Source organism: Helobdella robusta, assembly GCF_000326865.2.
Source record: "Helobdella robusta unplaced genomic scaffold HELROscaffold_67, whole genome shotgun sequence".
Taxonomy (NCBI): domain Eukaryota; kingdom Metazoa; phylum Annelida; class Clitellata; order Rhynchobdellida; family Glossiphoniidae; genus Helobdella; species Helobdella robusta.
The window spans coordinates 632,869-659,249 of record NW_008705379.1 but is presented as its reverse complement, the minus strand read 5'-3'; the positions used below and the strand labels follow the sequence as shown (position 1 = coordinate 659,249).

General features: G+C 34.2%; 3 protein-coding genes across 3 annotated transcripts; 2 read left to right on the top strand and 1 right to left on the bottom strand.

Annotated features, from left to right (window-relative positions):
• Positions 1 to 2,445: 2,445 nt before the first annotated feature.
• HELRODRAFT_89107 (hypothetical protein) lies at positions 2,446 to 8,385 on the top strand (the record flags this gene model as incomplete). The annotated part of the gene is made up of 6 exons (XM_009030307.1): positions 2,446 to 2,662; positions 6,865 to 7,008; positions 7,119 to 7,247; positions 7,576 to 7,768; positions 7,871 to 7,953; positions 8,102 to 8,385. Coding segments are annotated over 6 exons (1,050 nt in total), but the record flags the coding sequence as incomplete, so codon positions are not given.
• A 4,362-nt stretch (positions 8,386 to 12,747) lies between these two features.
• Positions 12,748 to 14,665, bottom strand: HELRODRAFT_88997 (hypothetical protein; the record flags this gene model as incomplete). Its single annotated transcript, XM_009030299.1, has 6 exons — positions 12,748 to 12,860; positions 13,201 to 13,331; positions 13,678 to 13,774; positions 13,948 to 14,059; positions 14,451 to 14,519; positions 14,603 to 14,665. The coding sequence occupies 6 exons, from the start codon at positions 14,663 to 14,665 to the stop codon at positions 12,748 to 12,750; spliced, it is 585 nt and encodes a 194-aa protein (XP_009028547.1).
• Positions 14,666 to 15,237: 572 nt separating this feature from the next.
• HELRODRAFT_194142 (hypothetical protein) lies at positions 15,238 to 23,106 on the top strand (the record flags this gene model as incomplete). Its single annotated transcript, XM_009030369.1, has 18 exons — positions 15,238 to 15,262; positions 15,405 to 15,472; positions 15,699 to 15,773; positions 15,944 to 16,033; positions 16,187 to 16,315; positions 16,629 to 16,718; positions 17,097 to 17,210; positions 17,897 to 18,196; positions 18,358 to 18,405; positions 18,609 to 18,751; positions 19,920 to 20,144; positions 20,257 to 20,413; positions 21,078 to 21,312; positions 21,430 to 21,793; positions 22,033 to 22,162; positions 22,333 to 22,458; positions 22,694 to 22,764; positions 22,947 to 23,106. The coding sequence occupies 18 exons, from the start codon at positions 15,238 to 15,240 to the stop codon at positions 22,969 to 22,971; spliced, it is 2,415 nt and encodes an 804-aa protein (XP_009028617.1). The 3' UTR covers positions 22,972 to 23,106.
• Between the last annotated feature and the right edge of the window lie 3,275 nt (positions 23,107 to 26,381).

The following is a 26,381-nucleotide window of genomic DNA, read 5'->3' as shown; positions in this document are numbered from 1 at the left end:
CATTCTCAAAGTTATTTGTTAGTTGTGTTAATTTTTCTTGTTAGAGTATTGTTTTTACAAATGCAATTTGTAAACATTTTCTTACGTAACTCTTGTAGGCATTTTTTTTCATCATTTTATTTGATATTTTCAGCCGATCTGCAAATAGAAGACAATTTCCAAAAAGTCATCATTGAAGTCATTAAAGGTCAACCATTCACCTTGAACTGTAGAGCCCGCGGTCAACCACATCCAACTGTCACGTGGTTCAAAGGAAGTCACGTGATTGAAGGGGGTAGTGGGGGCGTGGTCATAAATGAGCACGCGTTACAGGTCTCTCACTCGATGGAAGGGCATGCAGGCGATTGGCAGTGCCAGGCCAAGAATGAATATTCAAAAGCTGTCAAACTCTTCCATGTCATTGTCCTCGGTTGGTGGGTTGCTGAAATTGTATCGCAACTTTGACATATCTTACAAAAAACTACTAACAACTTAATCCTAACTTTTCAATGTTTATTACAAATTTTTGTTCAAGTTAACCCAATTTCTGTCTCAAGTTTTCATTTCAATGAAAACATTTCCTACCAGTTCCACCAAAGATACACCCAGACACCAAAACCCTGTACGAGATGAGGTACTACGCCCGGGTCACCCTCACCTGCACAGCCACGGGCTTTCCAACACCCAAGATTAATTTCCTAAGAAACGGTCACGTCATAAAGTCTGGAGTCGTATACGAAGTTTCGGGCTCCAGTTTGGTTATCAAAAATTTGGATAGTAAGAGCCTCGGGGCTTATACTTGTCTGGCAGTAAACAAGGCCGGTGAAGATACTAAAGATATCATTGTTAAGTTGAAAGGTTGGGTTGGAAATTTGTACCCTTTGTACTCTTTGAAAATTGTACCCCACTTTACTACATTTTCATTTAAATGACTTTAGTGAATACAATTAATATAGGATAGATTGTATAGTGTCGTATTACTTTCGCTGAAAATGACATGAACACTATTATATCGATTCTACTTTCACAACTTTACAAATCTATTTTTGATTTTATTATTTTACAGTTGGATTTATTAACTTTTTTTGGATTTTTTTTTAAACTATAGCGATACCAATAGCTTTCGACAAGTCGCACCACGTCAGGATAGTAAAAATAATAGAAGGCCATTCTAAGACGCTCTCCATAAATTATGTCGGCGAGCCAGAACCCGAAATTGCCTGGTTCAAAGACGGCTCGAGAATTAACTTTCATAGTGAATCGAGGTAGTCGAATTTTTTAAAACGTGTTGTTGTATAATTATTATTTTTAATAATTGTGATTAAAAAAATAAATAAAAATAACTTAATTAAATAAATAAATAATTAATTAATTAAAAAACTAACTAGATACCAGCTGTCAAAAGACTTCAAGCAACTGACTATAACATCAGCGCACTTATCAGATGAGGCGATTTTTATGGTGAAAGCTCAAAATGAATACAGCTCAGATGTTATTGAATTCCAAGTCATTGTTTTAAGTCAGTTGGTACTTAGGTGTAAACTTGGGTAGTATTGTATATTTTTTGGTATGATTATGTTTTATTTTGGTATTATCGTTTGCAACTTTTTTGTAGTTTGTATTTCTCAAGAATTTATGTTTTTTTCCTAATTACGAATTAAATTTCATCTGATAGATTTTTCAATCAATATTTTGCTTGTCTACAGTACCGGCAAAGATAAGAGTGGAGACGAGTACCAAGTCAAAATCGTTCGCCATCAAGCACGAAAAATTCACGATCTTTTGTGACGTCATAGGGAAGCCGGTCCCAACGATCACGTGGTTGTTCAATGACAAACCGCTAAAGGACAGTCAGAAGTATGAGTTGACCGGCGGTGATAAATATTTGACCATTAGAAGGACTGATATAAGAGATGATGGTAAGTTTTAATGTTTAGGGTGTCTGGTTCTTCTGCTGTTGTTGTGTTGTAGTATCCGGGTTCTAGTGCAAAAAGATCCCTCCCTATCAAATTTATTGTGTCTGCTGCATGTATGCCTGCCTGGATCAGATTACTTATGAAAATTTTAAATGTCTACAAAATTATATTCATAATAATATTGAAGCAATATTTATAACAATAATAATAATAATAATAATTGATATAAATAGGAACACACGCACACACACAGGCGTACACACACACACACGAACACACAGGAACGTATACCTGCATTGCAAAGAATGAAGCCGGCCAAGACAAGAGAAACTTCTTGTTAAATATTTACGGTAGGTTGTAACAGAAAATATAACTATAATTATAAAATAAAATCCTAACTATAAAATATCATTTCAAAATGGTATACCATTTTTGATAAATTTTAACAACGAAAAAAAAACATAAAAAATCACCAACTCAAACATTATTATCAGTGGCTCCAACAATCGAAGAAGCGGATTTCAAACCGCAGGGCATTAAAGAGTCAAGCATTACATTACGCTGCATAGCTCACGGAATACCCTATCCAAAAATTACCTGGTATTTGGGTGCCACACAAATACTTATGTCAAAAAAGTTTAAGATCATGGAGCAAGGGCGTCACCTAGTTATCGATTCTTTGCTACTGACTGACGCTAACACGTACCGATGTGAGGCTGTTAATGTTGTCGGGAAGGCCTCAAGAGAATTTGTGCTGTCCGTTATGTGTTAGTTTTTGTGGGTCTGGATAGTTGGTTGGTTGGTTGTTCTTTTGTTTGTTTGTTCATCTGTTTGTTCATCTGTTTGTTCGTTTGTTTATCTGTTTGTTCGTTTGTTCATCTGTTTGTTTTTTTATTGATCGAGTTGTTATTTATATTTATAAATATGAAAAAATTTCAGGATTGACATTTTACAAAGTTTAACGGTTTCGAAAGGCCGTACTTAAAACGTACATTAAAGATTAAACATACAAAATTATACAAAAACTAAAACAACATTTAAAAAAACACAACAAAAACATAACACCAACAAAACGAGACACAATACAAAAAACAATTTTTACCATCTAGTACCACCAACATTGGACGAAGCCAACATGGTAGCCAACCCAAAAGTAGCCATCGGAAGGTCAGTGGGTACTTCACAGTACCAGTACCTCACAGTATCTCACCTAGCACTATACACTTCATACAGTATCATGTATCGTATTAATGTTTACAGTACCATGTATTTAAAATGTGTATCATACTTGAAATGTATTTAATGCAGTTAATACAGTCTAGTGTACGGTTTAGAGTACAATTGAGTGTATTGGTCTGATAAGTTTTGTACTTAGTATCGATATGACAATGAAAATTATTTTTAAATTAAATATATAAAAAAGTTTATTGTTTAGTATTGAAATTAAAATATTAGTTTGTATACCTAATATACACGCAAATATTAAACAAAATACGCAATACGAACAAAAGGATTTCATACCACCCCTCCCCAAAAACAGGAGGGTGATGTTAGAATGCCCAGTTTCTGGGGGTTACCCACCGCCCCAAGTTACGTGGTTCTACGAGGATAAGCCTATATCTATTGTCGTAGTGAGAGTTTGTCCGTGTTTGTCTATCTGTATGTCTGTTTGTTTGTCTGTCTGTCTGTGTGAATTTTCTTGTATCGAACTTTTATATAAACAGTACAATCTCCAAAATCACTTTAATTTCATTTTTAATTCATTTATTCGTTTATTCACCCAATCGTTCAATCGTTCATTCATTCATTCATTCATTCATTCATTCATTCGTTCGTTCGTTCGTTCATTCATTCATTAATTCATCCATCCATTCATTCATTCACCCATTCACTTGCTAACTTTTCAGGCTAAACAAGTCGAAGTGATTGACGGAGGGAAGTTTGTGCGCATAAATCAAGTACAAAAGTACCACGAGGGCAAGTATACGTGCGTTGTCGCCAACCAAGCTGGCTCCATCAAGAAGACCTTCAACTTGGAAGTCTTAGGTCGGTTGATTGTAGCAGAAGTAATCTAACGGAAATTTTAATTTAACAGTGATTTGATTATGACAGATGAAATAACAGTTGATTATATCTCGTAAATTGTAGAGATAATTATTTATTATTATTATTTATTATTTATTCTGATCTTAAAAATTTCATATTTTTATTTTTTATAAATGCAGTTCAAGTAACAATTGATGACTCTGATAGACTGGTGGATGTGTATGTGAAAGAAGGCGATGTGGCAATCTTGGAGTGCATTGCTCATGGTCAGTTTTTAGAGGAACATGTTTTTTAGTTTTTCAACCATCAAGCTCACACACACATTCACGCATACACACATACATTCACACACACATATATATATATATATATACGCACAGGCAAGCCCACTCCGTCAATCATGTGGATGAAAGATGGAACGCCTGTCATGGATCTTGATCTTCCTAATCTGAAAGAAAATGACCACGGTCAGTCAAATGCATGGATGAATGGATGGATGGATGTATAGATGCATAGATGGATGGATAGATGCATGGATGAATGAATAAATGAATAGATGAATGAATGTTCGAATTCTCATTAAAAAAAAAACAAAAAAAAACAAAAAAAAACAAAAACAAAAAATTTTGTATTAAACCTGAATTGATTAAAAAAATGAACAGACTAACAAATACATAACTTAAATTTCTATAATTTTCCATAATTTTCCAAATGGTTAATTCAAAATTTTTACTCAATCTTTACCAGGCAAGCAACTGACCATCCACAAAGCAGCGGCGTCGGACGCGGGCGACTACATCTGCCAGGCCACCAACACCGCTGGACAGAAAAAGAAAAAATTCAAACTCTACATTCTCAGTGAGATCATTTTCATTTGTATTTATTTACAAATGGTATTTAATTTCTGTTGATATTAATTCAAAATTTGACAACTTTCAGTCCCTGCGTTCGTAGCTAACCCTGACGACCAGCCGACCATCAACACGGATGTGGGTGCGACAGTGAGGTTGAATTGTGAAGCCCGTGGAGTGCCCACACCCGCGATCACGTGGTACAAAGATAATGTTCTCATTGATTATGAAAGTATTGGAACGGCTTACAGTTTTGAGAATAACAATCAGGTTGGTGTTCTTTTTCAAATTTTTACAGTGTCATATATTTTTTTTTACTTCTATTTGAAAATTTTATTTTGCAAAAATGAACTCGTCTATGTATACAGTAAATAATAACTTGAATATATTTACTGCATTTTTATAAAAATTCAATAAAACGTACAAGTTTCGGAAAAATTAAACTGTAAAAAGTTTTCTGAACCGATAATTTTTGACTGAACGCATATGGCAGGTGTTCATATTTTCATCCGTGAGTGCCTCTAACAACGGTCAGTACTACTGCGAAGTTAAGAACAAAGCTGGTAGTGCCAGGAAGAAGTTCGTCGTCAATGTCAGAGGTGATTTTTTCATTTTGTACTTTAGCGATTAAATAGCCATAACTATGCTTCGTGAACTTTATTGACTCAGACACACACACACACACACACACGCACTCACACACACACATGCGCGCGCGCGTGCGTCTTTTTCGTCTATTCGTTATCTACTATATTGTTATTTAAACTATTGTTTTATACACTATAATGACACAAGCCCTGACGGAATTTTATATTTCGTAAAAACTCCCTTCGATATCTAAATTTGCGATAATTTCTCCAGAGAAATAATAACTCCAATAATAACTCCAGAGAAATAATAACTCCAATAACAACTCCAGAGAAACAAGAAATTAAAAAACCGGCGCTTAGCAGAGAAGTGAAAGTGGTTCTCAAAGTAGGTCAGCCGGTCAGTTTCGAGTGTGACATAGCTACCTCAGTTGCAGATATGGCCAGCATACGTTGGCAAAAAGATGAAACGGAGATAACAGAAGGAGACCATTACAGGCTGGTCAAGCGTGGGACGGTTCTGGAAATCAGCAGCGTTGTTGGCAGCGACGATGGCACATATTCGTGTCAAGTGGCTGACGACAGCGGAGTCAATGTTAAACGGTTTATTCTTAATATCAGGGGTTAGATGGATGTTTTGGAAAGAGTTTTTTTTTTTGTTGTCATTGCAAAAATTTTGTTGCATGTTGTGATGTTTCTGTTGTAGTTGTTGTTTGTGGAGTTGTAGAAAGAGATGTACTGAAATTATTTCAACAAAACTCGCTTCTAGCGCCGCCAACAATTGTAACAAGCCACAGAATGTTGCGAGCGAACGTCGGCTCCATAGTGACCATGAAATGTACAGCATACGGTAGGCCCATTCCTAAAATTAGTTGGATGAAAGATGACGTCATCCTGAGATCTACATCTGGTTGGGTTTTTATCGGGAGAAATTTTTTAATTTATTTTTAGATTTGATTTTTTTTTTGCATCCAAATGTTTTCCAACTAATTTTTTTTATAAGTTTCATAGATTTAAATATACTAAATAATTTGCAGGCAATTCCTCTTTCAATTTTTTTTTATTTTCACTCACATTTTAAATATCCAATTTACAACAATATAAGATTTTTTAATAGAAATTCACCTCTGAATTTAAATTAATTAATATTAATTACTGATTAATCGTAATTCCAGAAATGAACCTCAATTCAAACGGCATGATGCAGTTCGCCTCCATCAGGCAGCAGGACGCGGGCACGTACGTGTGCATCGCAGAGAACGAAATCGGGAAGGCCGTCGCCGAAATTAAGATCACCGTTGAAGGTGGGTTGGTTGGAATGATGGTGACAGTGATGATGATGACTGATAATAATGGTGAAGATGACGACGATGAAGATGATGATGACGACATTGGTGAGAAGTTAATGTATCTATTGAAGGTAGTCTAGTAGGTATAAGAAAGTTAGCTGGTTAACGCTGCAACTAAACCTAATTTTTCCAAAAGACTTGCCCGTAATAGAAGAAAGTGACATGAAAATAATTCACGGTGTGGTTGGACTTGCCATCGTTATCCCCTGTAAGGTCAGCGGAAATCCCCTACCCTCAGTGACCTGGCAGAAGGGAAGTGTGGTACTTGATGCCTCTGAAAGTTAGTACGTGTGGCAGTGGTGGTGTTGTGGCAGTAGTGGTAGTTCCAAATGTTGGTATTTTAGTAATTTTATTTCAAGTAAAAACAGCGATGAACAAATTCAACAGAAGGTTACAAAATTTTGTCTGATGGCTCCTTAAAGATCTTGTCTGTGAGTCAGTCAGATAGCGGCATATACGTCTGCAAGGCCACGAGTGCTACTGGTTCTGCCTTTGCACAGAGGAAACTCGAGTTGACAAGTTTGTGAAATATTAATTTAATTATGATAATTTTGTCATAATAATGGTATAATTACGATTAATATTAGTTGGTTGAATGTTAGTTTTTGTAGTTTATTTGTTGGAGGTGTTTATTTGTTTGGATTTTGTTGCTGTCTTACATTTAAAATATTTTTAATAACTGTTCTTTTTTTAATTTAACTTCAAAGTAAATTGAAAGCTAGTGTCATTACAAAGAGTCGAAACATTTCAATTTATCGAAAGATTAACTTAATTCAAACAAAACCACACCAAAACGAAAATGAAAATAACGAAACGAAAAAACTTAACAAAACCTCTTCCGCCAAAGTTGGACCGGTGATAGAGGAGTCAGAAAAAACATTCCGGGTGATAACTGGCAAGGATCTGGTCCTCCCTTGCAAGGCTTCAGGCTCCATTGTACCTGACATCAAATGGCTGAAGAATGGTCATCCTATCAAAATTGGTCCCAGTCAGCGATTCAATGTACTGAAGAGCGGCTGGCTTGTCATATCCCATTCCAAGTTTCTTCATATTTTTGTGATTTGATTAAAAATTTCTTCTGTATTTTGTAATTAATTAATTATTTTATTTAATTTTTTTTATTTTTTATCTTTGTCACGCAGAGCCAGTGACGTAGGCAGGTACACTTGCATTGCACAGAACAGCGAGGGAACCGCAAGAATTGATATTGAAGTCATCATAAATGGTACTACAATGACGTCATTTTTTTAGAGATGCTTTTCTTTTTTTTTAAATTTTGTTTTTTTCTGTTAATCATTCAACTTTTCACCGAAACAAAACAATTGCAAACAACAACTCAATCCAACAACAACTCAACAAAATCAACACCACAGAACTACCAGAAATCACCATCGAACACAGCCAAGTCATCGTCACGAAGGGTGACAGAGCTCGCCTTGAGTGCAAAGTTTATGGGTCACCACGGCCCAAATTGAAGTGGACGAGAGGGGGCGAGGAGATAGGTGTAAATGAAGGGGGCAAATATAGATTGGAAGGCGAATCCAGCATTCTTGTCATACCAGAAGTTAAGGTGCGTCGACCCCGCGGGCCGTTCAATTCTACAATACTTTTTTGGTCCTTCTTAATGATGTTGCTATCAGCAGCATGCAATGCCTAAATTGACGCATATCACACACGCACACACACACACACACACACATACACACACACACTTTACGTTTGACAGTTTGGAATCTTGTTGCATTCGAACACAGTCACTGCAACAACGGTGCCAAGCATCTTAGCCATTAAACCACATAGTTTTACTTTGAATGTAATAATTCTTCAGAGAGAAGATTCCGGAGCCTACGTATGTTCAGCTAGTAATGCAGCTGGTGTAGAGGCCAAGGAAATCATTCTGCACGTTAAATGTACGTCTGAATGTTTCTCATGAATAAATGCATAAATTATGCAAATCAAGAGGGTTTTCTTAGTAGAAACCACATTTGAATAAATTATTTCTAGCTACGCCCAAGATTCAGATAAGTCAGCAGACGACAACGCTAATGGAGGGCGGAAAAATTGAACTGCAGTGTGAGGTTCATGGCTATCCGACACCGAAAGTTGAATGGGTGATTAATGGAATGAATTTTAATGGTTGGCATTCTTAGGAATATTTGGTCTGTCTGTGTGCGTGTGTGTGTGAATGTGAGAGAGAGAGAGAGGAAGTGGTTGTGTGTGTGTGTATGTATGTATGTGTGTATGTGTGTGTGTGTGTGTGTGTGTGTGCGTGTGTGTGTGTGTGTGTGTGTGTGTGTGTGTGTGTGTGTGTGTGTGTGTGTGTGTGTGTGTGTGTGTGTGTGTGTGAGAAAGAGAGAGAGAGAGAGAGATAAAAATGTCACAAAAATATAGCATAATTCTTGTTTATGATTCCCAAACATTTCAACAAAAATACCAAACCCACAGAAGCGAAAATGAAACTGAAACACGATAGACTTTTTACTGGTAACTTTGAAATATTTTGAAAAATTTATTTAATTTTTAAGATATGTAAAATATCAATCAATCAATCAATCGATCGATCAATCAATCAATTAATCAATCAACCAACCAATCAATCATTCAATCAACCAATCAATCAACCAATCAATCATTCAATCAACCAACCAACCAATCAACTAACCAACCAACCTCTCAGTATCCAAATTCTCTGCAACTGTAAGCAAGCTGATAATAGACAACATCTCTAGTGATGACTCCGGTAAGTATGCATGCGTTGCAAGCAACGAAGCTGGAACGCATAGGAAAGAAGTCGTTATCTCCATCAAAAGTTTGTAGCTGTCGTTTGTAGTTGCTGTTTGTTTGTTTGTCTGTTTGTTTTTTTGTTTGTTTATGTGGTCTTTTATTGATTTATTTTTTAATTTACATATTAATTCATCTGTCAATTCATCTTTTAACTCATTTTCTAATTCATCCATTCATAATATCGTTAATAATTTCATAAACTAGGTTATTGATTCTCGATTGCCTAAATGAATAAATGAATGAATGAACGAATGAACGAACGAACAAATGAATGAATGAATGAACGAACGAATGCAGGAAGCGAAGGATGTTCCAAAGCCAACTGCCAATACGAATGCGAAGATGCAGATGACGGCAAATTCAGATGCAAATGCCCCAAAGGCTACAGATTGGATAGTGACGGAAGATCTTGCAAAGGTATTTTATGGGAGAAACTTTTTAATTATCACAAAAATTATAAGTAATATTATTTCATAATTATTATTATACATTATAATTAATATTATTATAATTAATATTATTATAATTAAACTTATTATAATTAAAATTATTAAAATTATTACAATTAAAATTATTGTAATTAAAAACAATCACCCCTAATACGGTCAGATATTGATGAATGCGCGGCGAAAACGGCCCGCTGTGGTCCAAACGAGTTCTGCTTCAACACGAAGGGCAGTTACAAGTGCGTGGATGTTTCGTGCCCGCCAGGCTACGATAGAGATGCAACCGCCAAGTTAGTTCTATTTCTTGCTGACCGACAGCCAGCCACTACCTACCACAACCAGCTTCTACCAACCACAACCAACTTCTACCAACCACAACCAACTTCTATTAACCACAACCAGCTCCAACTACTCACAACCTACCAAAATCAATCACAACCAACTACACTCAACCACAATCAATCACATTTTACCACAACCAACCACAACTAACCTATTACCACAACCTACCACAACCAACCACAGCATCTGTACGCGACAATGCAACTCAGAGGACAACGTCTGCGAACGTAACGGCGTCTTCTACAAGGAAACCTTACAGTACGTCTTTGTGGCCATGTCTAGCCACATTGAAATGCAACAAACGGCTTTCAAATTATCCGCCTATGACGACCGCCACAACTTCTTGAAGCAAGCCACATTTACAATTCTCAACCAGCACGAAGTTCCATTTGGAATCCGCAAGGATGAAGAAACAGGCAAGGCATTGGTGTACGTTTTAACTCACCTGAAAGAAAATTTCGTCTATAAGATTAAGATAAATGCCGTTTCTAAGGACCTAGTCAAAGAGAATTTATTCTTACAGAATACATTCTTCGTCCATGTTTATGTTTCTCAGTATAACTTCTAAGTTGGTGATGATCTGATGATTGAAATGATCATCATCGTCACGCTGTCCTAATTAAATTAGCATTAACCTCGACTACTATTTAATCACCGTAATCGTTGTAACTGTACCTGCTACCATTGAATCATACGGTCGTCACCACCGTTCAGTCATAACGTAATTCGAATCATCGTCATCGTCGTCGTCATCTTCACATACTTCACATAGAAGCTTTATCATCTTCATCAAGTTAAACATGGTATGTAGCTGGGCATCGTTAAAATCATCATATGAAATGATTAATTGGCTATCTCTTATCATATATATTTATTTATATACATATATATATATATATATATATATATATATATATATATATAGTTTGATTTATTTGCAATATTCATTCGTTCGTTCATTCATTCATTCATACATATTGTATGTATATATATATATATAAATATATATATATATATGTATATATATGTATATATTTATATACAATATCACAATAATAAACTATATATATCAACCTATAATATAATCTATAATATTAATAAGGTGAATGTTTATTTATTTGTATATTTATTTGTCAATTTATTTATTTTATTTATGTGTTTATGTATTTATTAATTTATTTATAAATTTATTTATTTGCAATATTCATTCATTCATCCATTCACTCATTCATTCATTCATCTATTCGCTCATTCATTCGAACAAATTTTTCGGTCGTTCGTACGTAAAATGAAAATACAACTTAAAAACTTGATGCTACGAATTCCAATTACATTGTGTGTGTGTGTGTGTGTGTGTGTGTGTGTGTGTGTGTGTGTGTGTGTGTGTGTGTGTGTGTGTGTGTGCGTGCGCGTTCGTTTAAATCAGTTTAATTCGAGTAGCTGGACTTTTGAAATCATTCCATTTCAACTACTATTACAAAGTTATCAAGGTGGTATGGCTTGTGGAATATTAATTATAACCATCATGTTTTGTTTTATTCAATATTTTTTCTCGTTCCTTTGCTCATTTGATCTTTCATTCCTTTATCTTCAAACAATCGATCCATCAACCAATCAATCGATCAATCGATCAACCAATCAATCAATCAATCAATCAATCAATCAATCAATCAATCAATCAATCAATCAATCAATCAATCAATCAATCAATCAATCAATCAATCAATCAATCAATCAATCAATCAATCAATCAATCAATCAATCAATCAATCAATCAATCAATCAATCAACCAACCAATCAATCAAGCAACCAACCAACCAACCAATCAATCAATCAATCAATCAACATATTAATTAACCAATCAATCAATTAATCAATCAATCGACATATCAATTAACCAATCAATCAATTAATCAATCAATCGACAGTTCAATCAACATATACATCATCCAGTTGTTTCTGGTTATTTATTAATATTATAATATGGATTCGTGTGAGTGTCATTTGATTAAATATATCATTGGAGTTTGTTGTGATCTACAACGTTAACAAAATTTGGCACGCAACTATAGTGTGAATAATCATAAATAATAACAATCATATCAATAATAATAATAAAACAAATAATAATGATGATAATAAACAAAAAAAAACAATAAAAACCATTAATAATGACAATCAAAACCATTAATAATGGCAATAATCAACGATTACAAAACCAGGGACATGTCGAATGGTTCAAGGGTCGACGGCACTGATGATGATGATGGTCAAGATGATGATGACCATGATGATGATGACGATAGTGACGAGATGTCGATGTTGGAGAAGATGATGATAAAAAAGATGATGATGGCGATGGTTGTGATTGTGATGAGGAAGATGATTATGGCAATGGTGATGATGGTAATGATGGTGATGACGATGGTGATGATGATGATTAGGATTAAGAGGATGATGATGATGATGATGAGTCAACTCTGAATCCCATGGACTTTAAGTTTTTCGTTATGACGTTGAAGGACATTGTCATACGACCCTGCGTTTTCATCCTTGTAACTGGCGTGTGTGCGTGCGTGCGTACGTGTGTGTGTGTATGTACGTGTGTATGTGTGTGTGTGTGTACGTGTGCGTGTGTGAGAGTGTACGTGTTGGATCATCTCCTCGTCATTATCACCATCTCATCACACGCACACATCATCACCACATCATCATCATTATCATCATCATCCTATCATCATCATTATCATCATCGTCATCATCACATCATCGTCATCATTATCGACATCCTATCATCATCCCATCATCATCACATCATCGTCATCATCACATCATCGTCATCATCACATCATCGTCATCATTATCATCATCATCCTATAATCATCATTATCATCATCACCTTCTCGGCCATCCCCTTCGGCCAGTATCCGCGGGTCGGAGAGTTCGGGCCTTCTGCTGGTCAGCCAGCTGATCAGCTGTTGGATTTGAGACGAGGATTCAGGTACAAACAGTGGAATTGTTTTAACGTGCCTGCAGAAAAAAAGTTATAATTATAAAAATTATTATGATTTATTATTATTATTAAAATGAAAATATTAAATATTATTGGGAAGACGGTCTGATGGCTAAAACGCTTGGTTGTTGCGACGTGTCATTTACAAAAAAAAATATATTCAAGTACGTTGTCATCCTTGTGTGATGTGTGTGTGTACGTGTGTGTGTACGTGTGTGTGTGTGTGAGAAAGTGTACGTACGTTGTCTCATTGATGCATCTAGAGTAAAAGCAGTAAAAAAGAATGACCTCTGACATTTTTAAATATTAATAACTATAGAAAAAAACAAATTGACGCAAGTGAATTTAAACTATCACAAAAACCTCCCAGCTACAGTAGGGATGTGAGTCATGCCGTAACCCCTGATGACGTCATTCCCAAACAAGTCGTATCCGTAGACGTGTATCACTATTCTAGGCCCTGGAAAAATTACGAAAGATAGCTCAGTGATTGTATGCCTAACCCTTTTTATCTCTGTTGAATTGATTGGCAAAATGAAATATTATAATTAATGCAACTAAATATTATAATATAATAATGCATATTAATTTATGTTAATGAATGATTAAGACAGTAGATTGGACGTCACGTACATCCGAACGGATTAGTGCTTTTGAATCCGACTTCTAATGGGAAATTGATTACAAAAATCTGCCTTCCATCTTGACTTTTTTTCACTGTTTGAGACAAACCTTCCTCCAAACCCTTGATTTGAATAATTCGCATGTTTCGTTTAAATACGACAGATTTTAAAAAAACCCAATAGATTCGGTTTTTATTCATTTTATACACGAGCAGCACATTGTATAGTATAGTATAGATATCATCATAAACGACGCTAATGTATTTAAATTGCAAATTTCAAAAACAGCTAAAATTAATGGTCAATAACATGCATATGTTTCAATTCAATAATAAAATTGTTATCTCAAACATAGTGGCTAATATCCAGAGATATCGACAAAACACACAAACACACTCAAACACACACATAGACAGATAGACACACACACAGACACGTACATACACATATACAACACAGTATGCTCAAATCATACACTATTTATTTTTATGCACTGTTCTTTGAAAATCTCACCGAAGCTATATCCCAGTCCTGGCCAAAAACGTACTGGTACCGACAGTAGATATCATCATACTGGGGAAACTGTTTAGGTTTTGTTTCATTCATTCACCATATTTTATTTCAATATTTATTCATTAATTAAATAATAATGATTTTTATACCACCTCAGCTGTTTCAATTTGACCATTGACCATTAACAGAAATACGGTCTCGTTGCCTAAAGACATCTATAAAAAAATTATATTTCAAAGTTAAAGTTTAATTATAAAGTTAAAATTTTATTCTTTGGTTGTATAAAGGTTTTTAAATGATCAATTTAGGATTATTTTGGATAAAATTAACTTTTTTAATAAAAATAGTAAGCGTTGCTTTGGCAACGGATCAAAGACCAAATGAATCATATATTTCCATAAATATTAGAAGTTTAAAGTATCACTTTTTTCTGAGGTGTTTAACTTTATTATACGTTTTTGTATGCAATATGTTTTTAATTATTAATTAATTAAATTAAAAAACTAATTAAAAAATTGCATAGAAATGCTGCTAACCAATCTATGAAGAGAAACCTTTGTAGCACCTTACGGTGTTTGAAGAACCCGCTCGTTTTAATTACACTGACAATAATAAAATACTTTTCAAATACTGTGATCGCCATTTTTCTACTTTCAATCATTATTTTGCTCGTTTACGAACTTTTTTAGAAATAAACAAAGAAATTTACTATTTCTATAAAATCTATATATTTATAAAAGTTTTTGAAGATAATGATTTTTTGTTTTAACCTCTCTTGGACATAGCAATGGCTGACAAAAGAAAACTTCATGGTTAGTCTTCCTTTTTTATTTTTTGTCTGCTTGCTTTTTATAAAGTTCTGATCTTTTGTTAAGACGTGTTTCACTGATTTTAGTGTAGCTTTGCGCATTTTATTTATTGATTGAATTTAATTTAATTTTCATGAACCTGCAGCTGAGGTTGATCGCTGTCTGAAGAAGGTTACAGAAGGTGTGGAAGCTTTCGAAGATATTTGGAAAAAAGTAAGTGTGGCTGTTGATTGATCGTCGTTGAGAGAGTTCTCTTTTGATAAATGATAAATGAAGTGCTTGCTATGTTTGCTTCTATAAAATTTTTGTGACTATTTTTTGACTCTTCTGATTGATGATTGTTATATCATCATCTTTGTCTGATTTAAGTCTTTAGCTAAAAAAACTAACTTGACTAAACTGGCAATCTTTTTAAACGTTTTTCAACTAATTTTACTAGGTGCACCAAACAAATAATGTCAATCAAAAAGACAAATTTGAATCAGATCTCAAGAAAGAAATCAAAAAGTTACAGGTACGAACATTTATCCTTTTCATAACATTATCTCATCTTTTGATCATATTTTTTTAATAATATTATTATTATTTATAATTGACCAAAAAATATTACCAAATAGATGATAATTTATTATTATTTTCATTTGGTCCTCAATGATTGGCGTATGTTTTTTTTAAACCTCACAGAGGCATAGAGACCAAATAAAGACATGGCTGTTATCTTCTGATATTAAAGACAAGCAAATACTCATGGAATATAGGAAGAACATTGAAAATGTACCTATTCTTTTGTTCAATTTTGTTGTATGTATTTAAACAAATTTTTCATACTTAATTATTTTTTCATTAAAAATTACTTATGTTTTACTTAGATTTTAAAAAAATTGTTATATTTATGTTAATAAATGATTTATAATGTAAATTCACTAGCAAATGGAAAAGTTCAAAATAATAGAGAAGGAGACGAAGACGAAAGCGTATTCAAAAGAGGGGTTGGTGTCAACTGGGAAGGTTGATCCTAAGGAGAAAGAACAAGAGGATATTCGTAATTGGATCACGGTAGTATTTCTAGATTTTTATTTTTTTTTTAAATTTTAATTATAGAGCATTGCAATTGTCTATTTTTGAGTAGATATGGGAATGAACAAGACATTGAAGAGTATGCTTGCTTAAAGTTCATTTGATGTGTTTAAGCCTAAATATAGCTCTACCCAAACATTCATTATTCTGTATGCCAAGCAAATTCAAACAGATTCTCATATTTTTAGTTTCTCGTGAAAATGAATTCAATTATGTTTCATTAAAATCCCAATTAAATAAAAGTAAAATGGATGTAAAAATTGACATCTAACCGTTGTTACCTAATTTACAGAATGCCATATCCAATTTGAACCAGCAATACGAGAAATTGGAGAGCGAAGTCGAAGCGTTGACAGGGAAAAAGAAAAAACTGGACAAGGAGGTAGTTTGATAAGGAGGATGAACGTAATGATGTAATGAGGTGAAATGCTGTGTTGACGGGATTGAGTAGGTGATTGTATTGCCGAATTATTTGTACAGTTGATGAATTAATTAATTAAAATTGATGGCAAAGAAAACAACATTCTACCTCGGGAACTGGGTCTCTGGATGCTAAATGATGATTGATTGAATTATTTGTACAGCACTTCTCGTGATAGTATCTATATAATGAGATGGTGCAATAATAACTTCATATGATATTTTACTTCATATTTAGCAGATGCCATTTTAATAATTATAGTTTGTAATTTACCTATCTATTCTTTTTAAATAAATGGTTTTGTATCAATTTTTTACTTTTCATATATTATTTTTTTAGGATCACTCTAGACTTGCGGGTTGCAAATTAACTCTGGAAAGGCATCGCTTTCACATTGACAAGTTGGAGACAGTTCTCAGACTAGTGGACAACAGTGCCATACAATTTGAACAGGTCTGTCTAGTCTGTTGTCAGTCATTTTGTCTGTGTCTGTTTAGTGTCTGTCTGTCTGGTCTGTTTGTCTGTTTATTTTTTTTGATGATGTCTTTCTTCTAAAAGTGATCCTTCACACTATGGTGGTTGTTGTGAAGTAATATTTTCACTAAATAATTCCTTCTTCACAGTTATTGGTAGCATTATTATTATTTTTACTGGTCAGTAGATAGAAAGATTTTAGGAGGGAGAGAGAGAGAGAGAGAGTTTTGAGGAGAAAGATGGTGAATTGCTATTAAGCATAAAAATGGTTTCATCAGTGGCATTGATTTTTAAATGTTTTGTCCTGCTGCTGTTCATGCCAGCTGATTAAAAACATTCAGTAATGATGACTCAACTGAATGGCAGAAGATTTACACTTTCACATTTGTAGGCATTTTCATAAATGCAATGGTTAAAGTATAAATAGGTAGTAGAGCTAGTTGCTTTGTTAGTATAATAATAAGTGTATTAGTTTATACTATAATAATGAAAAATATAATTAGATTTACCAGCCTCTGCACAAACACAAATACACACATGTACACTTACAATATGTTACACAAAAAATAATCCACAATTCAGATACACATGCATTCACATACACACACACACTCGTACACACATGCTTAGGTTTTACACGCACACACAAAACGACACATATTCAGATTCAGTCAATACGGGATAGTGTGGAATACTATGTGGAGAATAATGAAGATGGAGACATAGATGCAAATGAACTGATCTATGAGGAACTTCAGCTGGATGAATTGAGCTCCATGTTACTCAAGAATGAAAACAATGGCACAGTGACTACTAACTCGTCGTCGATTACTGCAAACTCATCGCCGTCAGGGAGTGAACTTGACATTCCATCGTCTCTGGGGGCATCGAATGCCAATCATTTTCCTAATAACCTGTCACCTGTCTCTGCTCCTGCTACTGTCAATAGTTTCAATCATTTCAAAGTTTGTTTCTTTGCTGTATTTGTATATGCATGCTTGTGTCTGTGTGTGGGTCTGTGTGTGTTAGTGTTTGCGTGTATGTCTGGTTTAAACTTATATTTCGAAGTTTAAGAAATGTAGGAGTGTAGTTTTTTAAAAGTTTTTTCCCTTCCTCAATTATTCAGCTAAAAGATGATGACATTAAGAAGAGACCCAAAGTCTCTGATGATATTGTTAGTTGCCATTTTTGTGTTGTATATGTCTGTTTTCATACAACAATCATCACCAAGTTGTTAACGTCATCGCCATCATCATCTTCGTCATTGTCTTTCCTTTGTTTAATAGATTAATTTCTTTAAATGAAATATTGAGGTGAGTTTTCATTAGGGAGATTGTATTTAGTGTAATGTTGATTTTTTTTTTATCGCCTCTTCAGGGTTTGTCACTGAAATCTAGCACCTCCAAGCTGTCGACATCATCTTCATCGTCATTGCTTCCAACATCTTCACCGTCATCGTCATCATCCCACCTCATCAAACCATCACCGCAGACACCTACTAAACTTAGCTTTACTTCCAGGTTTGTTCATATTCTTATTCTTTCTTCAATTCCTCTTCATTTTTTTTCATTTTCTTCTTTCATTTACTACTAGTAGTACTACTTTTACTACTGCTACATTGTATGTGATAGTTTAAAATGTTTATATTCTTATGTCTTTCTTCATAGTCATAAAAAAATAATAACGATAGTAATAATTTCTCCAAGCAGTACTATTCCAACGACACCTACCCTACCAGCACGTCTTAGCGCCACAAGTTCAACACCAGGATTGGGCTATGCCCAGGTGGCCAGTTCTCATCACTCAGGCACCCATTCGAGTTAGTGTTTTTTTTTGTGTGGGATTGGTTTGTCGGCTGGTTGGTCGTTCGGTCGGTCAGTTGGTTGGTTTATTGGTCAGATGGTTGGCTGGTTAGTTGTTTGATTGGTTGATTGATTGATTGATTGATTGATTGATTGATTGATTGATTGATTGGTTGATTGGTCTGTTGGTTGGTTTACAAAGTTGTTCATTGATGACGCAGACAAGTTGCAATCCAATGCGCCCTCGAAGCACTACCATAGCACAAGCAACGGTCTAATAACGTCTTCAGGGTTAACATTTCAACCGCCATCATCCTCATCATCGTCGTCCTCCTCATCAACCGCCATCATCGCATCTTCACACAATGAGACAACAATCCTTTATACATCATCGTCGTCATCTTCATCATCGTCTCTGTTGCCATCATCTTCATCGTCGTTGATGCCGGCCACAACCTCAACTTCATTGTTAACTGCATCCAGTAATTCATCTGCTTACAGTTTAGTGTCTTTTTTTTGTTTGTCTTTTTGTTGATGTCTTTGGATATTGGCGAAGGTTGCGGTTGCTTCTACTACTACTACCTCTACTACTACTACTACTAGTAGTAGTAGTAGTAGTAGTAGTACTACTTTTATTACTGTTACATTGTATGTGATAGTTTTTTGTTTAATTTTTAAAATCATTTATCTGTGTGTCTATTTATCTATCTACCTATATCTACCTATCTATTTATTGTATAATCAGTTTTTTTAATTGTTTTTTCTCTGTTGTTACAGAGTTTTATAATGATGAGTATTGTTGTTTTTGAAGGAAAAAATTTTTTACAAAAACGTTTTTTCAGAATTTTTTTTTCTCTAATACCATTTTCCATTTATCTTTTGCCAGATTCTTATTCTTCTGTTACCACACTTGTAGCAGCTACAGCAACGACAACAGCAGCGGCAGCAGTAACGACATCGTCTTCATCACAGCAAGGCTTCAATTACAGCAACAGCATGATGCCAACATCATCCGCAACAGCGACTATGATGACGACATCTGCACAAGCCACAGCGACGACGACGACGACATTAACCACAACAGCAGCAGCACATTTATTTCTGACATCTAGTCAGTCCAGTTGTAATAATGGTTACATATCCAATCCACTCCTCTCTTCGACAGCACTATCACACCTCATGTCGTCGAAGCCACTGATTAGCAACAGCATCATCAACAACAGCAGCAATGCAGCACCACATTTGATGCAGCAACATCCACCGCAGCCACAACAGCCACACAATTGGTTGAATAGTAACCACCATTCTTACCCTACTAAAGTTAACAATGGCCCCTTGCTTCCAAATGGACCACCTGATTCTAAGATTTATCTTCTTCAGGTTTGTCGTACCACATCTGTTATAACTTAATTGCTAATGATTAGTTAGTTTGTTTGTTTGTTATTTGGTTGTTGGTTTGTTTATTTTGTTATTGATATACCAATTAATTAATTATCTAATTAATGTTTAAATTTTTTATAATTGTGGTAAAAAAGTAATATATCTCTTTACCTTTATTGTGTTGCTTGCACTTTTATAGTAATTCTAAATAAATGTTTGTCATTTTCTGTTGAGTAAAAATGGATTATATGTGTTTGTATTGAAATTTTGTATTTATGTTTGTACCCGTGTTTGTGTGTGTGTGTGTGTGTGTGTGTGTTTGTCTGTTTGTCCTTTATGGAATAGGCAAAACAATTTATGAGAATTTTGCCCGATTATAGTTTGTATTTAGGCTTGCTTGCACACACTTATGAACATGTGGGTTCTGGGATTGTTGCTAGCTGCTACTGTACTGTACAACTTTAATAATAAACAACAACAGCAGAAGCACATATTAATGACTGTTTTGATTTCCACACTGGAAAATTTCTTACTGTTGGATTTAGAATTTTTTTTTTAAATTTTGCATGTTGTTAATTCAAAGTGGTTGTGATTTCGTTTATACAGTGGAAAAAAAAATTTTCTCTTTTAAAAGTTTGTTAATTATAAACTGAAAAACAAACAGCCTGATGGTAGCCAGAGTGCTGATTTGAAAAAATTGAATCTCAATGCAACACTGACATCATCGTCGTCGTCGTCAGTAGCGTCGTCACAAGCCGCATCGTCGTCGGGAGCAACTGCATCATCCTCATCATCATTAGCATCCATGCCTCCGACATTTCCAACTACATTGTCCAGTTTGAATCACTGCATGAAGCATGATTCGTTCATCTCGCATTCGTCTTACATCAATGGCAAGGGTAAGTTGGGTGTGCGCGTGTGTGTGTGCGCGCAAAAAAAAGATATGTATAAAAATGTATATTTTCAATTATGTGATCATAGAAACAATTAGTTATTTGAACATTCATCTCCTTCAGTAGGCCTAGATTCCAGGGGCACCAGCCTGGCAGCTAGTCCAATAGTTTTCTCCCAACAGCAAGCAGCACAACAGCAGCAGCAACAGCAGCAGCATCGTCAGTTGCAGCAACAACAACATTTGGTTGCTTCCCTTGCACTTCAACAGCAGTCAGCAGCTGGAGCATTGACAGCACAAACATTGTCGTCAGCAGCAGCAGCAGTAGTAGCAGCAGCTGCAGCTACGCAGACGGTTGCATTTAAACCCATATATGGAGTGACCCCACTTGGTCCAGTTCCTCTAACTCCCGAACATGAGTTTCAACTTGCCATGTTAGAAAGGGCTTCTAGAAGAATGCCCATGTTAAATGATTCAGAAAAGTTCAGGTTGGCACTGCGCATATTTTTTAGCCTACTTCCTTTGGGAATGTTTTTTATAATTTAAGTCATTCCATTTATGTGTTTCACGACATTCAGTACCTGCTTTATTAAATCATTCAATGTATAGAAATATGTTGATCCTTAATTTTCTTATTGTGTTTTCAAATTGAGATAGAACAGTTGCAGATCAAAAAAAATAAGTTGCACATCATAGCAAAAGTGTGTGCATGTTTTTCTTCACACAGGGAGTACCTTCCAAACAACTCGTGCCCCACCAAGTTGTACCCCCAACAACTCATACCACCACTGCAGGCACCTGATTTCTTCAGCAAACTTGAACCTGAAACTCTCTTTTTCGTCTTCTACTTCATGGAGGTCTGTCTGTCGTTGGGTGTGGTTTGCTCTGTCATGTTTACTCTAAATGTTTACTTGCTTGTGATGACGTTTGAGCTCTCATTACACCGTCATGTCACTGCATCGGCATCTCGTCGCTTCACCATCATGTCACCATTTCATCACATCCCGATGACCACCACAAACAAAAGGGAACGAAGGCCCAATACCTGGCAGCAAAGGCCCTGAAGTTGAAGTCATGGAGATTCCACACAAAGTACCTCATGTGGTTTCAGAGGCACGAGGAACCTAGGGCCATAACCGAAGAGTTTGAACAGGTGTGTGTGTGTGTGTGTGTGTTGGTTCATTCGTTCGTTTTTGTTCGTTCGTTCGTTCGTATCTGACATAAAGGTGATAAAAGTAGAGAGTATGATGATTAATTAAATTGCTATTGTCCAGTTGGATATGCAATGTTTATTAATCTCACACAAACTTTTATATACACATGCACACGCACACAAACTCACACGCAAGCACGCATACGCACACAAACTCACACACACACGTACGCAGGGAACTTACATATTCTTTGATTACGAGAGATGGGGGCAAAGAAAGAAGGAAAACTTCAAGTTTGAATACAAGTAGGTTCCTCTTTCTGATTGGCTGTTGTAAATTTTTAAATTTCATTTGAGGATCGCTGATTGGTTAAGAAGTTTCAAATTATCATCATCCTCCTTCTTTCATTGGTTGACAAATTATTAATGTTTCACCAATTATTATGACTAATTGTGATCATAATATTTTGCAATATATCTGTCCAAAGGTATCTAGAAGATCAGGAAATTTGAAATGATGATGACGACGACAATGACGTTTTACCAATGATCTAGATGATGATGATAGTTTGTAAAATGTAATTAAGTTTATATTGTAACCATTATCACCACCGCCGCCACTACTTCTACTACTACTACTACTACTACTACTACTGCTGCTGCTGCTGTTGACTATTATCACCACCACTACTACTACTAGCACTGCTGTTTCTCATTTTGTTTTTTATTTGATTTGTTTCCATCTTCAATGAATTAACAATATTCACTGATGATGATGATGATGACGATGTGATGATGATAATGATGACATTAGTTTTTCTTCTTATTTTATCAACTGTTCGTCTTTTATTATCATCAAAGATTTTTTTAAATTTCACTGGAATTAGTATTAATCGAAGCTGAGTGTTTGTTTGTTTGCTTGTTTGTTTGTTTGTTTGTTTGTTTGTCCGTTCCTTTGTATGTTCGTTCCCGTACAGGTATCACTTCAAAACTTGAGTTTTGTATGTATGCATGCATTTTTAATACTTTATCAATTTCTTTCGTATGTATATACCTTTGTATGTATATTTATGTGTGTGTGTGTGTGTGTGTGTGTATATATGTAATTTTGTACATACTTTGAACGTAGGTTTGTTTGTATGTATGTGCTTATATGCGTATTCGTTTGCATTCATGTTTGTATATTTGTATGTATGTTTGTATGTATGTTTGTATGTATTTCGGTGATACATTTGTTTGTGTGTGTGTACATATGTGTGTTTGTATTGTATATATTTTGTGCGCGTGTTTGTATATATTTTTGTATGTTATATTCACACATGAGCAAGCATGGATTTAAAACATTAACACGTTCGTATTTATGCAACTTCTTTATTATTTAAAAAGCAGATGGATCGATCGATCTGTCACTCAATTAGATAATTAAATGGATTAATTAGTTAATTGATTATTTAATTAATTGATTGATTAATTATCACGTGGAAGTTTTGTTCGTTTTAGCTTTCATTAATAACTAACTGTTTTAGTGTGTTTGGGACAGATTTTGTTATAAAACACGATGTAGTGATAATGAACTTTTGAGGAATGTTTTTGTTGAATTGGATCTATTCATTTATCATTTGGTCGATTGATTGATGGTTTGATTGATTGATTAATTGATTGATTGATTGATTAATTGATTGGTTGGTTGGTTGGTTGGAGGCATTGCTTTCAAGCATAACATTTTTGTAATAAATTAGCCATCTCTTTCTTATTCAAATTTTTATTATTCTTATTATTCGCTTTTTTTATTATTCTTATTCTTACACTTAATGTAATCTATTCATGATGATTATAGCTGCCAAAGAAGATGCCATTTGTTGGGGGGTCTTTGAGGTGGTAGAAAGGGGGCCTACTGGAGCCCCTTCCCACCCCCATGATGTTGTCTTCGAGTTTGATAAAAAGTGTTATTTTTCATTTACAATCAATTGGTATTGACAGGATATTTCTCGCGTTTGTAAAAACACCAAAATCACTATACACTTACTTCCAACATTTATACATGTAACATATATACGTACGTATGTAGTATATATAGCTTGTGTTTGTGTGTGTGTGTTAGTGTGTGTGGTTCATTCATTCGTTTGTTTGTTCGTTCGTTCGAAGAATTAAACTTTTCAACCGTACCTAACCGTAAAGTGTTAAATTAATTAGACGGCGAAGATGGCGATGTTAATGTTGATGATGATGATAACATTATTATTGTTATTATTATATTATTAATTATAGTGATGGCGTTGATGAAACGATTATAGACGTTGATCTGTCTGTGTGTGTGTGTTTGTGTGCGTCTGTGTGTGTGTGTGCGTGTGTTTTCGTCGTCTTTCATAAAATGTAGTTAATTAAAAGAAGTTTGTTGTTTGTTGTTTATTTTGGGTTTTTAATCGGCGATAATAACGATAAATTGCTACAGCAGTTATTTGTATTATGTTTATTATTATTATTATATATATATATATATATATATATATATATATATATATGTATGTATATTATGATCTTTGTGATTAATATGAATAGTTGGACGGGGTGATGACGATGATGATGTTTTACCGTGATGACGTAATGTGTGCTTTTTCTTTTCTTTATTCAGTTGTCTCTATTTAAATACCTACTTATTTTATCAAAGCATCACGTATATATATTATTATTACTACTGCTGCTGCTGCTACTACTACTACTACTACTGTTGTTTTATTACTGTTTTGATTCATTATTATTATTTCAATTCCATGTTTCAATTTTCAGGTGTTTAGTAAGTCGTTTATTATTATTATAAATGTTGTTATTATTATTATTTTTATCATTTTTGTAGCGCAATTTGCGCATATATATATATATATATTATTAATTTTCTTTTTAATTTTTCTATATTTTTTTAATCACTGTTTTTAGATTCAGGATTTTTGATTTGGTTTTAAAATGTTTTATTATGTTTTATTATTTATTTATTATTATTATTACTGTTTTAATTTGTTATTATTATTATTAATTAATTAATTAATCTGATAATAAAACTAACGCAATATTCGTTATAATAATATTAACAATGATGTGTGTGTCTGTTGGTCTGTCTGTTTGTCTGTCTGTCTGTGTCCATGTACGTTTGTGCACGTGTTTTCATTTTTCACTTTTCTACTTTTAAACTAATTAATACCTTATTTATAATAGATTTTATTACAATTAATTAATAATTATTATTATTGTTGTTGTTGTTGTTTCTGTTAGCATTCATAATACTGGTAATGATGATGCTGATGCTATTATCATTCATTGGTATGTTTATCATCATTATTTTATAATGAGATATATATATATATATATATATATATATAGAATGCTATAATATTGAAATCATGGGAAAATAATTTTCCAACTGTGATATTCATGGTTTATATATCCACACGTGTGTGGAATACGTACGTGTGTTTATACGTATGTGGTATGTGTATATATCTCTACATACGTATGTGTGTATGTTACTAACATGTGTTTTCTCTGTCTCTCTCTTTCTATATATATATATATATATATATATATATATATATATATATATATTTATAAAGATCACTGCGTTTTCGGCATTATTCAACTTGTAGTTGAGTTTCTCAATTTTTCTAACGAGACTTTTATCATCTTGACGAAGTTTACCAAGGTTAAATAAAAAACTTTTAATTTTTGACAAAACATTATTAATAACGTTATTACTACATTAAAGCGTAACTTTATGAAAAAACCAAATATTATTGAAAAAGAAATCGAAATTGAAAAACTAACCAACAAATAATAACAATGAGCAATACAATATCGGCACAACTCAAAGCCGAAAGCAAGAAATAAAGAGAATCCTTCAAAAGCAAGCTGCTTACAAAGAGATGCCGGAA